Source organism: Salvelinus namaycush, unplaced genomic scaffold (assembly GCF_016432855.1).
Source record: "Salvelinus namaycush isolate Seneca unplaced genomic scaffold, SaNama_1.0 Scaffold28, whole genome shotgun sequence".
NCBI classification, from domain to species: domain Eukaryota; kingdom Metazoa; phylum Chordata; class Actinopteri; order Salmoniformes; family Salmonidae; genus Salvelinus; species Salvelinus namaycush.
In genome coordinates, this window is record NW_024059674.1 from 456,242 (window position 1) to 473,907 (window position 17,666).

General features: G+C 41.0%; 1 protein-coding gene across 1 annotated transcript; it reads right to left on the minus strand.

Moving 5' to 3' along the window:
* Nucleotides 1–650: 650 nt before the first annotated feature.
* Nucleotides 651–8,436, minus strand: LOC120039566 (zinc finger protein 771-like). Its single transcript, XM_038984984.1, has 3 exons — nt 7,540–8,436; nt 5,630–6,352; nt 651–5,265 (listed from the first exon to the last, which is right to left on the minus strand). Exons 1-3 carry the CDS (start codon nt 7,757–7,759, stop codon nt 5,129–5,131), a joined length of 1,080 nt encoding a protein of 359 aa, XP_038840912.1. The 5' UTR covers nt 7,760–8,436; the 3' UTR covers nt 651–5,128.
* Nucleotides 8,437–17,666: the final 9,230 nt, after the last annotated feature.

A 17,666-nucleotide genomic window follows, 5' to 3' on the forward strand; every position in this document is an offset into this window, starting at 1 on the left:
TTTCATATGGAGTTAAAAACGGCGGCATTGGATTTTTAAATAAAAGAGCGATGTTCATTCAAAGTCAATATTGTATTACAGTTTTTTTGCGATTGCTTACACACTTGTTGCGGAATTTGGCTCATTGTGTCAAAACTCTACACACGAGCCAAATAAGACACAACACTTGGAGATAAACATGTCACTTCTATGGCAAAATGAAACTCTGCAATCAAAACCTAACAATCCTTTTTCAAAATGGAACTCTGCCATCAAAACCTAACAATCCTTTTTCAAAATGGAACTCTGCCATCAAAACCTAACAATCCTTTTTCAAAATGGAACTCTGCCATCAAAACCTAACAATCCTTTTTCAAAATGGAACTCTGCCATCAAAACCAAACAATCCTTTTTCAAAATGGAACTCTGCCATCAAAACCAAACAATCCTTTTTCAAATTGGCATTTTTGCAACAAAATGATACACACATGCACCATTTGAATGACTCTTTCGAAGCAGCAACAACACACTGATGTACTTTATACAAAACACTGCTGTCTTTAGTACTTTGTATACCTTTTTAATGTTCTCATACAGGCTTCTCTGAAAGATTGTTCCAGTACAGGACATATACTCACATTTCAATGAACACAAAAATAGAAAAGCTTCAGAAAAAAATATATACAGCTGATTTTTTTGCCATTGCAGGTTTTTACAACAACAAAAAAACACAAAAGAAAATTAGAATTACAGTACAGCAATCAATACAATATGTTACTGTAAAATAATTACAGTAAAATTACAGTGCAATGGTAAAAATAAATAAATATTGTAAGGTATTTTCAAGGCACATTATCTTCATACTGTAGATGCCGTTGTCTAATGAGGAGAGGGCTGCATGGCACAGACAAGAGATTAACGCAGATCCAGTTGCTAGAGGGGAGGAAAGACGAGCCAGAAGAAAAGCAAGGTATTGTTTTCATGGTTTCATGCTACTGTCAGCAACAGAACAGGATATAATAGGATATAAAGCTGAGTGGAAACACTTAACATTAAGTTGCACTATTACACTGTAGTCAGTGTTTTATTTAAGTTAAGGTATAACTGATGGATTATATTAGTTAATATAATATTACACACACAATGATGGATTAAAAATGGATTACGAATTATATTAGTTAACAGCTGCTTCATATTTGGGGCATTTTATGAAAAGTCGAGACTGTACAAGTTTGAATTGAAGTAGTTTGATGGGCATTTTATGTAGCAATTTTGTTTAGGTATCTTGAAATTTAATTTGTGTTCCTGCATTGAATAGAAATGTACCAGTTACAGTGTAACAATGCATAATTACAACATTAACTATCATGTAATAAATCATGTAATAATGCACCTTAATGCAACGTAAAGTGTTGCCGCAGGCTCAAATTATAGTAAAGGGATTATTATTAACATTAGCAATGAAATAGTAACAAAACATGTTTGAGAGAAAGGCGAGAGGGAGTTGATTTAACTTTTAAACCTTGATGAAGTGTTATCATTGTATAGCCTACTATTAATAGACTACTGATAACATTTAATGGATGAGAATCCTATTATGTGCCAGTGTCATTCAGGGTAACAACATATTGTCATACAGTATAACACCAGTATTTTATATTACGATACAATAACTTTGTTTTGTTGACTCAGAGAAGACAAAAACAAGTCTCAAAAGATGAAGTGAAAGATATTTTTGTAGATTTCTGGATTTTTTTCCCCAGTGTAACGCAGGAAGTTTTTGTAAAAAACCTTCAACAAATTTTGAGTTGTACCCATGACACGTCAAATAAGTGGTATTCAAAATAAAATAATGTTATTTTTTCTGGGTAGTTATATTTCTGCCAGTCTAAGAATGGATAGATAACCTTGTGATTATTAAAAATGGGCATAAAATAAAAACTGAAAAACTGAATACTGAATGACATTTTACTAGGGTACATTCATATGAATCACAATAAAAATGTATTATTGGCTTTATTCTTGAATATAACTAATATAATTTTTTGCTACTTATAAAACCTTATACGTCTTTGACCCTTATACGGTAATTGAACACCAATTAGTCTGAGCATTAGCACTACAAATAGACCTCAGGTAAGATCACCTCTGTTGTGAGAACTTTGCAAACATGGAGGCAGTGAGAGCGAGAGGAAGAGGAAGAGAGAGAGGAGTAGGAGGAGGACAAGGACAAGAACAAAGAAGGGGACCAGGCAATAGACGGAGACATATTTCCGACGACATTTGGGCCACTTTGGTGGACCATGTCATAAATCATGGCCTGACGATGAGGGAGGCTGGGCAGAGAGTCCTGGACTTCGATGCAGCTGCACAGCCTCATGAGTTCATTTTCATTGATGAAGCTGGATTCAATCTAGCTAAAACCAGGCATCGGGCCGAAATGTTATAGGACAAAGAGCCGTTGTGAATGTCCCTGGGCAGTGTCGGGTTCACCTAGGGGTCATGATATGGACTGTACAAATGTTTGATGTATTAGAATAATTGATTATGCTTATGTTATATTAATAGTTATAAGACCCCTCCTTACATCTATAGGGTCCTAGACTACAGATTAACAATATATATACATTATGAGGTTTTAATATTGTTCCACAGTTGTTTTCTAATTCTCTCTCTCTGCCTCATTATAAAGAGGCTCCTCTGAGAAATGTGTGACTGTGAAGAAGGAGCTCTGCAGGGGAGTGTAGGAGATAAGAGACTAGTCAGACATTCCACAATAAATCAACTTGGGGGAGTGGACATTTACTGCCGAGGCCTTAGAAAACACTGGAACTATTGTATCTCTCTTGCAAGTTAGTATAGCTGTGTATGCATGGGCTTGGTATGAGGAGTAGAAGGTAATGACGTATGCAGTGACATCACAGGGGGTTGACTACGAGCATGATAAAAGCAACGTGGACCTATAGTGCAGAACTTACTCGGAAACATGCGTGCTACGTTCCTGATTGTCAACTTCTGTCTGCAATTGCATTAATAACGGTTGTTGAATGATTTAATTAAAGACATTGTCATAATGCTAATTTCACCAATGAACCAATGACTGACAAGGACGAAAGGAACGAACCCTAACAGCAACGCGGGGGAAATATCACCTTGTGTGCAGCCATTAGTCTGCAAGGAGTTCTCCATCACCATGCCACCCATCACCATGCCACCCATCACCATGGCACCCTGGTTCCCTACAATACTGCAACACATGATCATATTTCTGGAAGCACTACATAATGCAGCTGTACAGGACGGACCAGAGCAGCCCGGGTTTGTGGTCATCTGGGATAATATGTACAGGACGGACCAGAGCAGCCCAGGTTTGTGGTCATCGTGGATAATGTTAGTTTCCACCGGGCTGCTCTGGTCAGGGACTGGTTCACCAACCACAATAACTTCACAGTTGTATATTTGCCCCCTTACTCCCCATTTCTCAATCCGATTGAGGAATTATTTTCAGCTTGGCGTTGGAAAGTGTATGACCGCCAACCACATGCCCGCCTGCCTCTTCTGCAAGCAACGGAAGAGGCATGCGGAGACACTGAGGTGGGGTCAGTCCAGGGTTGGATACGGCAAGGAGATTATTTTCCCCGTTGCCTAGCCAGGGATGACATTGCTTGTGATGTGGATGAGGTGATGTGGCCAGACCCTAACAGAAGGTGGGATCCATAAACCATCCACCCTATCCCTTACAATGCCATAAAATAGTTTAAAATGATAATATTCAGTATTCATACAACAAGTAAATATGAATTGCATGATTAAATGTTGTAAACTAGTGAAAACATGGGATAACAAAGCTACTGTCCTTCAGCATAACGGGTGACATGGTATAACATGAAACTTTTGTTGTGCTGAAGGACAAAAGCGTGATACCGAAGGACGAATTTCATACATAAACACATTTAACAGGCAGTTCCCTTGGCCACCTATATAAAGTAATGACCTTGACCTATAAAGATTATCCTACCTTTTCATATTTAATATAGATTTTTATAAAATAATAACATTAAAAGTATGTTTTCTGTGTTGTACTGAAGGGACATGTGTTTTTGTTACAAAGGTTACTAGAGGATGAAAAGGTGAACTCATCAAATATTTCAGAGAGATTTACTCACCTCATCACGTTGATAGAGGGTCTTCAATAGGTCTTCTTTGTGATGTCACACACGGTCACATGATCATGTGATATGCTTTAAAATGGCTTTTTACCTTTGTTATACTGAATGACATTGATGAAGCGCCAAAGTCCGGACAAAAGTTATTCAAGTTTTTAAATATTTTTTTAGATCCAGTATGTGCCCATTATTTAATATATCGTTGCAAACACTAACACAATTATGCCATGGGTGTTCATTTATATTTTTAGGATGAATTTCTACATTTTAAAAACACTTTTGTCATTAGATTTCTAACCCAGTTACACTGAAGGACATTTTGACACTTTAGGGCTCAATAACTCTCTTAATTTAATAGTTTGCAACACAAATATTTTGGGGTCAAAAGAAGGGTAAGAGTTGAGTGATTTAATATTATATTTATACATATTTATCTTTTCTTATCTAGTCTTTGACCCACAAGTGTTTTCATGTGTGTGTGTGTGTGTGTGTGTGTGTGTGTGTGTGTGTGTGTGTGTGTCAGGGCAAGGGTGTCGTTTCTCTCCAGTGTGCACTGGAGATAGATACGCCTTCTCGCTGAAACTCTTCCCACACACAGAGCAACTATAAGGTCTCTTTCCTGTGTGAGTCTTCTCATGTCTCAGCAGTTGTTTAGACAAGGCAAAGCTTTTCCCACACACTGAACAGTAGTGGGGTGTCCTTGCATGTTGCAGAGAGTGGTCCTTTAACTGATCTGGACGGCTGAAACCCTTCCCACACACAGAGCAGGAGTAAGGTTTCTCTTCTGTGTGTAACCACTGGTGCCTTCTCAATATTGAGGCGAAACCAAACCTCTTGTCACATTTGGAGCAGACGTAAGGTTTCTCTCCAGTGTGCACTTTCTGGTGGTCTTGAAGATGTCTTTTTTCACGGAACTGCTTTCCACACACAGAGCAAGGGTAAAGCTTTTCTCCTGTGTGTATTCTCATATGTATTAGCAGTTTTTATAACTTTAGGCAATCTCTTCGGCACACTGAACAGCAGTGAGAGCTCTTAACTGTTTGATTCTCCTGGTGATGTGCAGGTTCTCCTGATGTAAAGGGACTCTCCTCTTGGTCAGAACTCTGATATGGATTCTCTCCTGTTTGAATAAGACAAGATAGATTTAACAAATGAGCTAACGACCCAACAATATATTGTCATGGGAGTCAAGGTCTTTGACACACCATTCTAGGGTTGTCCCGATACCAGTAACGCAACACAGAAGTATCGTGACTACAAAACAAAACATGAAGCAGACTTAAATTCTTTAGGAAAACAGTCCTAATGTTGTCACCCAGAGTCCTGTATGTTCATTTTCTAAGGTATAGCACACAACTTTTTACATAAAGTACGTTTATTAAGGACCATAGAGTTTAATCTGCTTTGTGTTGTTTTTTTCTGCCATGGATAATCTTGTGTCATAGTATTGCGATATTGGTATTGCGAAAACCATCTCCATGTACCATGATGAGGATCCAATCCAGCTTCTTCTCCTTCAGCATTCATCAGACCACCAATATCCTCCTCGTCTTCATCATTTTCTTCCTCTTTCATTCCTTCGATTGTAGCGTTCATCTCAGCTATTTGACTGAGGTCCTCAAACTCAACAGGTGCTCTATCAGCATGAGTCTTCTGATGTCTACGGAGGTTTTGAGGACGTATGTACCTCTGGCCACATTCAGCGCAACTGTAAGGTCTCTCTCCTGTGTGTGCCAGGCATTGGAGCTGAAAGGGTCTTGGATAACTAAAACACTTGCCGCAGACAGAACAGGGTTTATCTCCTGAATGCGTCCTGAAGTGATCCTTCAAGGTGGATGATTGAGTAAAACTCTTCCCCCACACATAGCAGGAGTGGATTTTCTCTCCTGTGTGTAATTTATGGTGTCTTTTCAAGGCTGAAGTGAAAGCAAAGCTCTTGTCACAGTCGGGGCAGGCATAAGGTTTCTCTCCAGTGTGCACTTTCTGGTGGTTTCGAAGATGTATTTTTTCACGGAACTGCTTCCCACACACAGAACAACTGTACGGCTTATCTCCTGTGTGAGTTCTCATGTGTCTTTCCAGTGATGAAAGCTTTTGGCAATCTCTTCCACACACTGAACAGCAGTGAGAGCTCTTAGCTGTGTGACTCTCCTGGTGTTGTTCAGGTTCTCCTGATGTAGAGGGACTCTCTTCCTGGTTATTCTCTCCTATGGGAATAACAAAGCATTGGTTAAACAAAGCAGCAAACTAGTTCATGTTGGATCATTCATAGAAATAGAATCCAATCATTCAATTCAATGATGTCACAATGGGTGGACTGAAGATACCCAGGTTAGGACAAGAGGATTCTAATATCCCGTTATTGCATAAAATGCAGAAGAATTCTAAAATACGGGACCAACAATGCAAGCAAATATGGCTGAGAGTGAATGTTAGCAGTGCAATCCAGCATCAGCTGATAGAACATTTCAAAATGGAAATGATTGCATCACAATACAAGGCAGCCATTGCGAGTGTACCCATGAGTTTACCAGTCAAATTGCCAGGGTTAGAGGTTCCAAACCCTTCCTAGGAATTCTATTTTTTATGGTATTGTTGTTTGACTGCAGTCTGACTGTCACATTCTCATACTCGGACCAACGTGCAGCGTGATCTGGATTCCACATCTTTATTTATTTAAAGTAAGTGAACCACATAACAAAACAATAAAGAATAACGAAACGTGACGACAATGGAGTGCTGACATACAACTACACATAAACAATATCCCACAAAACACAGGTGGAAAAATGCTACTTAAATATGATCCCCAATTAGAGACAACGATAGTCAGCTGCCTCTAATTGGGAATCAAAACCAAAACCCCAACATAGAAAAAACAACCTAGAACCCCACATAGAAAATATAAACTAGACTAACCCCCCTAGTCACACCCTGACCTACTCTACCATAGAAAATATAAACTAGACTAACCCCCCTAGTCACACCCTGACCTACTCTATCATAGAAAATATAAACTAGACTAACCCCCCTAGTCATGCCCTGACCTACTATACCATAGAAAATATAAACTAGACTAACCCCCCTAGTCACACCCTGACCTACTCTACCATAGAAAATATAAACTAGACTAACCCCCCTAGTCACACCCTGACCTACTATACCATAGAAAATAAGGACTCTCTATGGTCAGGACGTGACACTGATTCCCCACCATTATTCCCCCAAACTATACACCTGCTCACTCCCCCTCATGGATTTACAAAATACTGGGTCAGTGTAAGCATTGGCTAGTGGGAGTTTTTTACATCACTCTATTCCTATTGAATCCATAAGAGGGACTGAATTAACGCACCCTTAATGAAGAAAAGGAGAGAATGGGATCTCCACTTACCATGATGAGTAGGATCCAACCCAACTTCTTCTCCATCAGAATTGATCAGACCACCACCAACTTCTTCTTCTTTTACCTGCAGTTCCTCTAAGGCATCACTAATCCCAGGTATCTGACGGAGGCCCTCGGGGGTGCTCAGGTAACGTTGACACATGGTCGTTGGAGGTACAGTCAGTCGGTGGATCAAGAGCATCACCGTCACCAGGGACCAGGCTAGCATCAGGGACCTGGCCAGCTTCGCTAGAGTGGATCTGCTGATGTCTTCTCAGACTTCCTGATTGCGAGAAGCCCCTCCCACAGTCAGGGCACTGGTAAGATTTCTCTCCAGTGTGCGTCCTCTGATGGTCCCTCAGGTGTGTGGATTCAGAGAACCCTTTCCCACAGACGTCACAGACGTGACCCCTTTCTCCTGTGTGTCTTTTCTGGTGTTTAGTGAGATTCCACGATGTAGAGAAAGCCATTCCACAGATAGAGCAAGAGTGAGGTTTCTCTTCTGTGTGCATCCACTTGTGTTTCAGGAGTACTGTGTGCTTCAGCAGGTGTATCTTCATGGCTCCTGTGTGAGCAAACCTCTTCCCACAGTAAGGGCAGGGGTAAGATTTCTCTCCTGTGTGTATTTTCTGGTGTTTGTTAAGGTTTCCCCTCTCACTGAATTGCTTCCCACACACAGAGCAGGAGTATGGTTTGTCACCGGTGTGTGTTCTCATGTGTTTGTGAAGGTCTGATAACCTTTGCCAACATTTTCCACACACAGAGTGTGTGTATCCTCATATGTATTTGCCGTTTTGATAACTTTTTGCATTCTTGTCCACACACTGAACAGCATTGATAGCTCTTAGCTGTGTGATTCTCCTGGTTTTGTTTAGGTTCTCCTGATGTAGAGGGACTTGCTTCACTCTCAGAGCAGTGGTCATGTCTCTCTACTATGGGAAAAAGATTGTATGGATGAACTCAAATTAGTCAACACCCTGACTAATTCAAACTGTTTGGTCCTGACTAATTAACTATGTTTCTCCTACTCCTAAACAACATAAATAGTACAAAATAACCCCTTTGAACTCACCAAAAGCAGGACCTTCTTCCTCTTCTTTTACTTTAACATTGAGTACCAGCCTGAGACCAGCCTCCTCTACAGCTACAGACACCTGCTGTTGTGATCTCTGTCCAGCCTGTTGTCTCTCTCCTGTGTGCGTTCTCTGGTGTTTTGTGAGACTTGACGATAAAGAGAAACTCTTCCCACACATAGAGCAACTGTATGGCTTCTCTCCAGTGTGTACTTTCTGGTGTCTTTTCAGAATTCCCTTCTCACTAAATTGTTTTTTTTACTCCTGATGTAGTGGGACTCTCCTCACTGTCAGAGCAGTGGTCAGGTCTCTCTGCTGTGGTAAAGACATGAGTATGGATTAACTCAAATTAGTCAACACCCTGACTGAGTCAAAATGTTTGTTCCTGACTAAACAGAAAATAAATATTGTAAAATTATACGGTCCATACTTTTCCCGAAAATGCTACATGTTAGCTTTTCCCATGAGATAACCTGGCACAATTAGCCCTAAGCTAACCACCAGAGGGATATTTTACACCTCCAAATCAAGGTTGCTCCACTTAAAATCAAATACAATGTTATTGGTCGTGTACACACAGTATTCTGCCGTTGTTATAGCAGGTGCAGCGAAATGCTTATGTTTCTAGCTCCAACAGTGCAGCATTACCTAACAATACAAAACAATACATACAAATCCCACCAAAATGTATCAGAACAGTCCGGAATATATATAGAATGGTGTGTATAGACAGTATATACAGTATATGAATAGAAAAGGTGTGTATAGACAGTAGTTATATAGGATGGTGTGTATAGACAGTAGTTATATAGGATGGTGTGTATAGACAGTAGTTATATAGGATGGTGTGTATAGACAGTAGTTATATAGGATGGTGTGTATAGACAGTAGTTATATAGGATGGTGTGTATAGACAGTAGTTATATAGGATGGTGTGTATAGACAGTAGTTATATAGGATGGTGTGTATAGACAGTAGTTATATAGGATGGTGTGTACAGACAGTAGTTATATAGGATGGTGTGTACAGCAGTAGTTATACAAGATAAGCATTGAGCATCAATACCTCCTCCTTTAGACTATTTGTCAGAACACCCAGAATCCCCTGTATCACATCCGGCCGTTCTATAAGTGAAGATAAGAGACGGTGTCAGACAGGAACCAACCCTATGACTTATGCCTATGTGACGTGTCTGTAACCAGTATAGAAGGGAACTAAACGGCCCCGTCAGAGCTCACTTCAGACAGGTACTTTATGCTCACTTCAGACAGGTACTTTATGCATCTAAGTTTGACTGTGACCCTCCAGCTTGCTGACAATAAAGAGGGATTAATTGAATATTGACTTTGAGTGTCCCTGTGTAAGGTTTTCTACAACAAGCTCTTACACTAAAAGGGCACTATCATCATTTCCACAATTTCACAGTATTATTCCAACTTCATAGTGTAGAATTATATACACTGCTCAAAAAAATAAAGGGAACACTTAAACAACACAATGTAACTCCAAGTCAATCACACTTCTGTGAAATCAAACTGTCCACTTAGGAAGCAACACTGATTGACAATAGATTTCACATGCTGTTGTGCAAATGGAATAGACAAAAGGTGGAAATTATAGGCAATTAGCAAGACACCCCCAATAAAGGAGTGGTTCTGCAGGTGGTGACCACAGACCACTTCTCAGTTCCTATGCTTCCTGGCTGATGTTTTGGTCACTTTTGAATGCTGGCGGTGCTTTCACTCTAGTGGTAGCATGAGACGGAGTCTACAACCCACACAAGTGGCTCAGGTAGTGCAGCTCATCCAGGATGGCACATCAATGCGAGCTGTGGCAAGAAGGTTTGCTGTGTCTGTCAGCGTAGTGTCCAGAGCATGGAGGCGCTACCAGGAGACAGGCCAGTACATCAGGAGACGTGGAGGAGGCCGTAGGAGGGCAACAACCCAGCAGCTGGACCGCTACCTCCGCCTTTGTGCAAGGAGCAGCACTGCCAGAGCCCTGCAAAATGACCTCCAGCAGGCCACAATATGTTAAAAACAAATATTGGCTGTTGTAGAGGAAAATAATCACGTTGTCAGCTGGTTGTGTTAGCATAGGGCTACGTTTTCTCATGTTGTCAGCTGGTTGTGTTAGCATAGGGCTACGTTTCTCATGTTGTCAGCTGGTCGTGTTAGCATAGGGCTACGTTATCTCATGGGAAAAGCTTAAGCAAGAGTTCTCAAGTATGGACCCATTACATATCTACGCAACAAAATAAACAGTTTAGCTCACCAAAAGCAGGATCTTCCTCCTTTTCTTTAACACCCAGTACTAGAATAGACAACTGCTGTTGTGATCCCTGTCCACGAGATTGGTTCAGGTAAGAAGCAGCTACATTTTTGGCATGGACATGATGTCTTTGACTGTATTGGTTTGCTGATGAGGAGAATCTATTCCTACAGATAGAGCAGGGGTAAGGTTTCACCGTAGTGTGAACTCGCTGGTGTCTTCTGAGGAGTGCCAAAGCTGAGAAACTCTTATCACACTGAGAGCAGTGGTGCGGTTTCTGTCCGGTGTGCTGTTGCATGTGTATCTTGAAAGTCCACGATTGGCTGAATTCCTTCCCACATTCTGAGCAGCTGTATTGTGCGACACTAGTGTGAGATTGTTTGTGTCTTGCTAGAGAACTACGGTGAACAAAGGTATTTTTACAGGATGTACACTCGTAAGGTTTCTCTCTATCAGCATAGACAAAAACACCAATTTCCTCCTCCTCCTCCTCTTTGACATTAATTGCCAGCTCCTGTTACTCGTCTTCGATCTTGATATTCATAGTTCGACTGCCTGATGACGCCGTATCTGGAATTCCCAGTGTACACTGGTTGCTATGGTTACTGGCATGGCTGCATTGACGTTTGCGAAGATCTTCGGTCGAAGCGAAACCCCTCCCGCAATCAGAGCACTCGTAAGGTTTCTCTCCAGTGTGCATAGTCTGATGCTGCCTCAGCCTCGATGGTGACTCGTATCTCTTCCCACACTGTGAGCATTTGTAAGGTTTTGGTGTGGGTGCTCCTGTATGGCGTCGTACGTGTCTCGATAGAGTTCCCTTACAGCCAAAGCTCATCTCGCAGTAGGAGCACTGGTGAGGTCTCTCCCCTGTGTGCTTTCTCATGTGCATCTTCAGTTCATATGCAGAGAAACATTCCTTTCCACAATCGGAGCACGGGTGCTTCTTTGTCGCGTCTGGCTGCTTCTCTCCAGGGTGGGTCATCTGATGTCTTTCCAGGTGGGGCTTCAGTGTGAATCGCTTCCCGCACACAGAGCACTGGTAAGGCTTCTCTCCTGTATGTGTTCGGAGGTGTCTCTTCAGTTTGGAGGGGTGAACAAAGTCTTTTCCACATACTGGACAGACGGAAGACTCCTTAGCAGGTTTTGTGTGTGTTCTCAGGTGTCTGTTGAAATTAGATGGGTGAGCGATCTCTATTCCACATTGGGGGCAGCGCCAAGGCTTCTTAGCCGTAGGACTCTCCTGGTGTTGTTCTGCTGATGCCTCTTCACTAGAGCTGGAGTTTGGACTCTCTCCTGTTACAATAGGACAAGAAAAGTTAAATGACAAATTAGGGATGCACGATATAAATCGGTGAACATATCGGAATCGGCCGATATTAGCTAAAAATGACAACTAGTTTAACGCCGATGTGCAAAACTGATGTCAAAGCTGACGTGCCAAACCTATATAACGTAGGTACATGACGTAATGACGCCACGTAACATTTTGCGCTACACGTGCAAAACACAGCATTCCTAACCTAGCCCACAATGTCTGCTGTGTGGATCGAGCAGTCAACAAGTCGAGCAGTCATTTGAAAGAGTAAGTCAACTCAAAAGCGAAATCCATTCACGCCAAGATAATGGAATTCATTGCCCTTGACAATCAACCGTTCTCTGTCGTGGGGGTTGTTGGCTTTCGCTGACTGGTGGGCACCGGTATACATGTTGCCCTACCGGAGTTACACAGTAATGGCGTCACTGCTATTAGCTTCACAACATACTATGGAACGCCGTTTGGGTCTTTGTGTGTCAAAAAAGATACACGTCAAATAACACTATTCGACCCGTTAAATAAGCGTTTAATTTGACACGTCAAATAACACAGTTCTATTATAGAATGTTGTGTGCTCTGAATTTGCACGTTGCAAGCCAAGCGCCACCACTACTATCAGTAGCACTGTCAAAGCTGTACAAAAAAAGTCTGCAAACAAGCAAACACCGGCCACGAACGATGTGTTTACAATACTGCGTTGGTAATAAAGCATTATTTGTTCGACCGCAACTTCTGGGGCAGCTAGCTAGCTTTAGTTTGGTACCTAGCTTTAGGTTTGTATCTAGCTTTAGCTTGGTAGCTAGCTTTAGCTTGGTAGCTAGCTTTAGTTTGGTATCTAGCTTTAGCTTGGTAGCTAGCTTTAGCTTGGTATCCAGCTTTAGTTTGGTATCTAGCTTTAGCTTGGTATCCAGCTTTAGCTTGGTATCTAGCTTTAGCTTGGTAGCTAGCTTTAGCTTGGTAGCTAGCTTTAGCTTGGTAGCTAGCTTTAGTTTGGTATCTAGCTTTAGCTTGGTATCTAGCTTTAGCTTGGTATCTAGCTTTAGTTTGGTATCTAGCTTTAGCTTGGTAGCTAGCTTTAGCTTGGTATCTAGCTTTAGCTTGGTAGCTAGCTTTAGCTTGGTATCTAGCTTTAGCTTGGTATCTAGCTTTAGCTTGGTAGCTAGCTTTAGCTTGGTATCTAGCTTTAGCTTGGTATCTAGCTTTAGTTTGGTATCTAGCTAGCACCAATACAACCATCCTGAAAACAATGACCAGTAGAAACTGCAGTCATTTTCATTATTTTTAGCATTATTCTTGTGAGTAAGTATTAGCTAGGTAGCCACTTGTTTTTCGCTTTTTGAAATTGAACTTCAGTTCATGAAAATAAATAGCTAGCCAGCTACTTAACCTTGTTGCCCAAAGCTAACGTTGTAAGCAGCCAGCTAGCTTCATCTGGCTAGTGTCGCTCGATCGGACCTGGTGATGTGTTGTAAAGCTAGCCACAATAAGGATTAGGCACAATAGAGGAATTTGTGGTTTGCCTTCAAAATAAAAGTACCCCTTTGAAAGTGATGCAGAAGGTTACAATTGGTGGAATCATGCCAAATGTAAACTAGATAATGTTAAACAAGGTTGGAATGTGAAGCAATGAAATGGGGTGTCAGTCTACTCGGTGACACCCACAGACCACAACTGTGAAGAGTTTACACAAATATTAGCATTGTAGTTCTTATCGCGGGACTGTGACTGTGTGAAATCCCCTCCCCAGTCAGCCTGTTGTGTGTATTGACATTTTATATTGCCATGTACAGCTTTACCTAAGGATTGGGGATCAATGAAATGGGGTATCAGTCTACTTAATACCTAATATATTTTTCCCAACATCCTCCTCAGAGTTATCAGACTACAAAACATCCACGCAGTATTGTTTTTCCTCTGGAATTGTGTTCAATACACAGAGTAGGTTGACAATAAATGTGGCTCAATTCACAGTTGTTTCAGAGTCGCGCAATAAGAGCTACGACTCTAATGTTCTCTGGGTGTCACTGAGTAGACTGATACCCCATGTCATTGATCCACAATCCATAGGTAAGGCTGTACAGTGAAATAAGTATGCCCCCAATGCAACTATAAAGTCTAATACATCCAGTGTGATTTAAACAGATTTTTGTCAAATTAACAAATTATTCCAACCTCATTTAGGATGATCTATTAAATTATGGCATAATTCTACTATTTGTATTCATTTGCATCACTGTCAATGAAATACTTTTATTTTGAAGGCTAACAGCAAAGTCCACTATTGTGGCTAATTCTTATTGTGGTTAGCTTCACATAGATGGGTCCGACCATTAATCAAATAAAACAGTTTTATAGATTAGGGTTATTTTAGATGATGACACCTAGCTATATAGTTAGCTAACTAACTGTAGCTACTGAAACAGATAGTCGTTTTACTATGTTTTTGGGGAAGAACGTTGTTTGCATCCATCAGCTAGCTAGCTTTTTTTATGACCAGCACTGTAGGTGCGCGAGACAACTTTACCAGCATCATAGCATACGTATCAATGAATCGTTGTGACATATGAAATACGAGTGATAGTGTAATCAATGTGTAATAACTAGGTAAAAAATGTATGAACGAATGATATTATTATGTGACGTGCAGTCATATTCAGGTCCTGATTGGTCAACAAGCTTATTTGACACATCTAATAGTGTTATCTGACACGCAAAGACCCAAATGGCGTTCCGTAGCATGAGAAATCCTGGTTGAGAATGAAACGACGAAACAACAAAATAGCACAGCAAGTAAGTGAAATAAATAGGTTTGATTATGTTTTACTGGTAATGAGGACATAGGTAAATGCCAACAAAATTACTTTTTGGTCAGTGTGGTATGTGTGTGTGTAACCTTTATTTAACTAGGCAAGTCAGTTAAGAACAAATTCTTATTTACAATGACGGCCTACACCCGGCCAAACCTGGACGACACTGGGCCAATTGTGTGCCGCCCTCTGGGACTCCCAATCACGGCCGGATGTGATACAGCCTGGATTCGAACCAGGGACTGTAGTGACGCCTCTTGCACTGAGATGCAGTGCCTTAGACCGCTGCATCTTTGTGTGTGTGTTAACTGTTTAATTGTGCTAGAATGCTTAAAAGGCCGCTAAAATTTTAAATATCGGTTTCGTTTCTTTTGGCAAGGAAAATATCAGATATCGGTATCGGCCAAAAATGTCATATCGGTGCATCACTACGACAAATACATTATTCTATTATTTGTAATTGTCCTGTGTTTCTATTCTGCAAACGATTCACCTTTTAGTGAATTAAACTGCTATATATGGCAGTGTTTTCACTATATTCATTTAAAAGTCTTGACAGAAATATTTGTATGCTGCAAAATCGTTTCCGCCACTCCAAAATATATGATAATTATTAAAATTAAAATGTTTTACAAATATTTCTGCCAATGAAGGCCATTTTCTTCTTCCCCGGGGTCAGATGAACTCTTGGATACCATGTTTATGTCTCTGCGTGCAGTTTAAAGGAAGCTGCTAACCAGCGTTAGCGCAATGAAACTTCCCTCAAAACTGTGGCAGAAACATAAACATGGGATCCAAGAGTTCATCTGACTCTGGGGAAGTAGATTGTCCAAGATCTCACACTTTCCCTTTAAGATCAGAGTGAGACGTTACAATGTATATTTGAACAGTGGTAGGAATGAGAGCCATAAGGGCACTTTCCCTTTAAGATCAGAGTGAGACGTTACAATGTATATTTGAACAGTGGTAGGAATGAGAGCCATAAGGGCACTTTCCCTTTAAGATCAGTGTCACGATCGTCGTAACTTTGTATAGAGGACCAAGGCGCAGCGTGATAGAAAGACATCTTCTTTTTATTTTGAAGACGAACAAACGAACAAAAACAACAAACAGATGACCGTGAAGCCATTCAAACAAATAGTGCTGACACTAAACACTACACATAGACAATTACCCACAATAGCCTAATGCCTATGGCTGCCTTAAATATGGCTCCCAATCAGAGACAATGAATGACAGCTGTCTCTGATTGAGAAACATTCAGGCAACCATAGACATACCTAGACACCTACACTCAACACAAACCCGTACACTCTACCCAAAACCCCCTATACCATACAACCACCCAAGACGAGACAAATACACAAACATCCCCCCTGTCACACCCTGACCTAACCAAAATATTACAGAAAATAAAGATAACTAAGGCCAGGGCGTGACAATCAGAGTGAGACGTTACAATGTGTATTTCGTTCAAATATTTTTATTGAACACACACAAGAATGGTGTATAGGTATAAAAGACAGGTATACAATTCTTATCTAAACATAAAAGAGCAGACAGAAACAACAAGACCCAGAGTTCTGGGTACAAAACAAATATTACAAAACAAGACATACAGAACCAGGACAGGTAGAAAGAAAGAGGGTAGGTGTCACCCCCCACTTATCCCTCCCCCACTTCTTCCCCCCCTTTATCCCTTCCCCTTATTCCCCTCCCGACTGCTCGGGTGGCGGTGCCAGCACATGCTGCCCAAAGGTGGATTAAAATATTACAATTGAGAGTGCGTTAAAAAGTACAAATTCACAGCGCCGAATGGTCCAAGTAAGAGAGGAAAGGCTGCCAGATTTGATCAAATGTTGATAATTTATTGTTCAGAATATATCTAATTCTTTCTAAGTGTACAGTGTTTGCCAATTCGCTGAGACATAATTTGGTAGTGAGCGCTTCCCTCTTTTTCCAAAACAACAAGATTCGTTTTTTTGCAGAAATGAGACTGTAAGAGATGAGTTGTTTTTGAGGGTTGGTTAATCCGTTTAGGGAATCAGACACTCCCAGGATTATCAGAAGCGGGTCTGGGTCAATTGAAGTCTCCAGAACTTCAGAGAGGATCCTAAAAATTCCACACCAGTAACCATACAAGCTAGAGCATAGGGCAAAGCAGTGGAGTAGTGTACCCTGTGCAGCCTGACATTTATCACACATAGGGGATGTATCAGGAAATATCCTATGCAGTTTGGTTTTGGAATAGTGTAATCTGTGTAATACCTTGAATTGTATGAGACGATGTCTGGAGTTAATGGAGCAGGTGTGGATATACTCCAAGCTATCTTCCCAGTCTGCCACCGAAATGTCAGTCCCTAGTTCTTCCTCCCATTTTGCCTTAATGGCATCTGTAGAAGGTGTGCTAACAGATTGAAAAGCATCATATAAACGAGATATCAGTTTGTCTGAGATGGGGGATGTTTTTATGCATCCGTCAAACATGGAAGGCTTAGCGTTCCCAAATGTCGGGAGGTGTTTTCTAACATAGTCTCTGATCTGTAGGTATCTGAAAAAGTTACTTCTGGGAAGATTATACGTTTCCCTCAGCAACTCAAGGGAGGCAAAGGTCCCTTCTATATATAAATCCCCTATGGTACTTATCCCCAACTCTCCCCATTGCTCAAAGGT

What these genes read in the sequence shown, in the direction of transcription:
- LOC120039566 (XM_038984984.1), bottom strand. Translation starts at nt 7,759, where the DNA reads ATGCTAGCCTGGTCCCTGGTGACGGTGATGCTCTTGATCCACCGACTG. An exon ending in GTTGGATCCTACTCATCATG is followed by an intron (nt 6,353 to 7,539) that starts GTAAGTGGAGAT and finishes TTATTCCCATAG; the next exon opens with GAGAGAATAACCAGGAAGAG. An exon ending in TGGATTGGATCCTCATCATG is followed by an intron (nt 5,266 to 5,629) that starts GTACATGGAGAT and finishes TTATTCAAACAG; the next exon opens with GAGAGAATCCATATCAGAGT.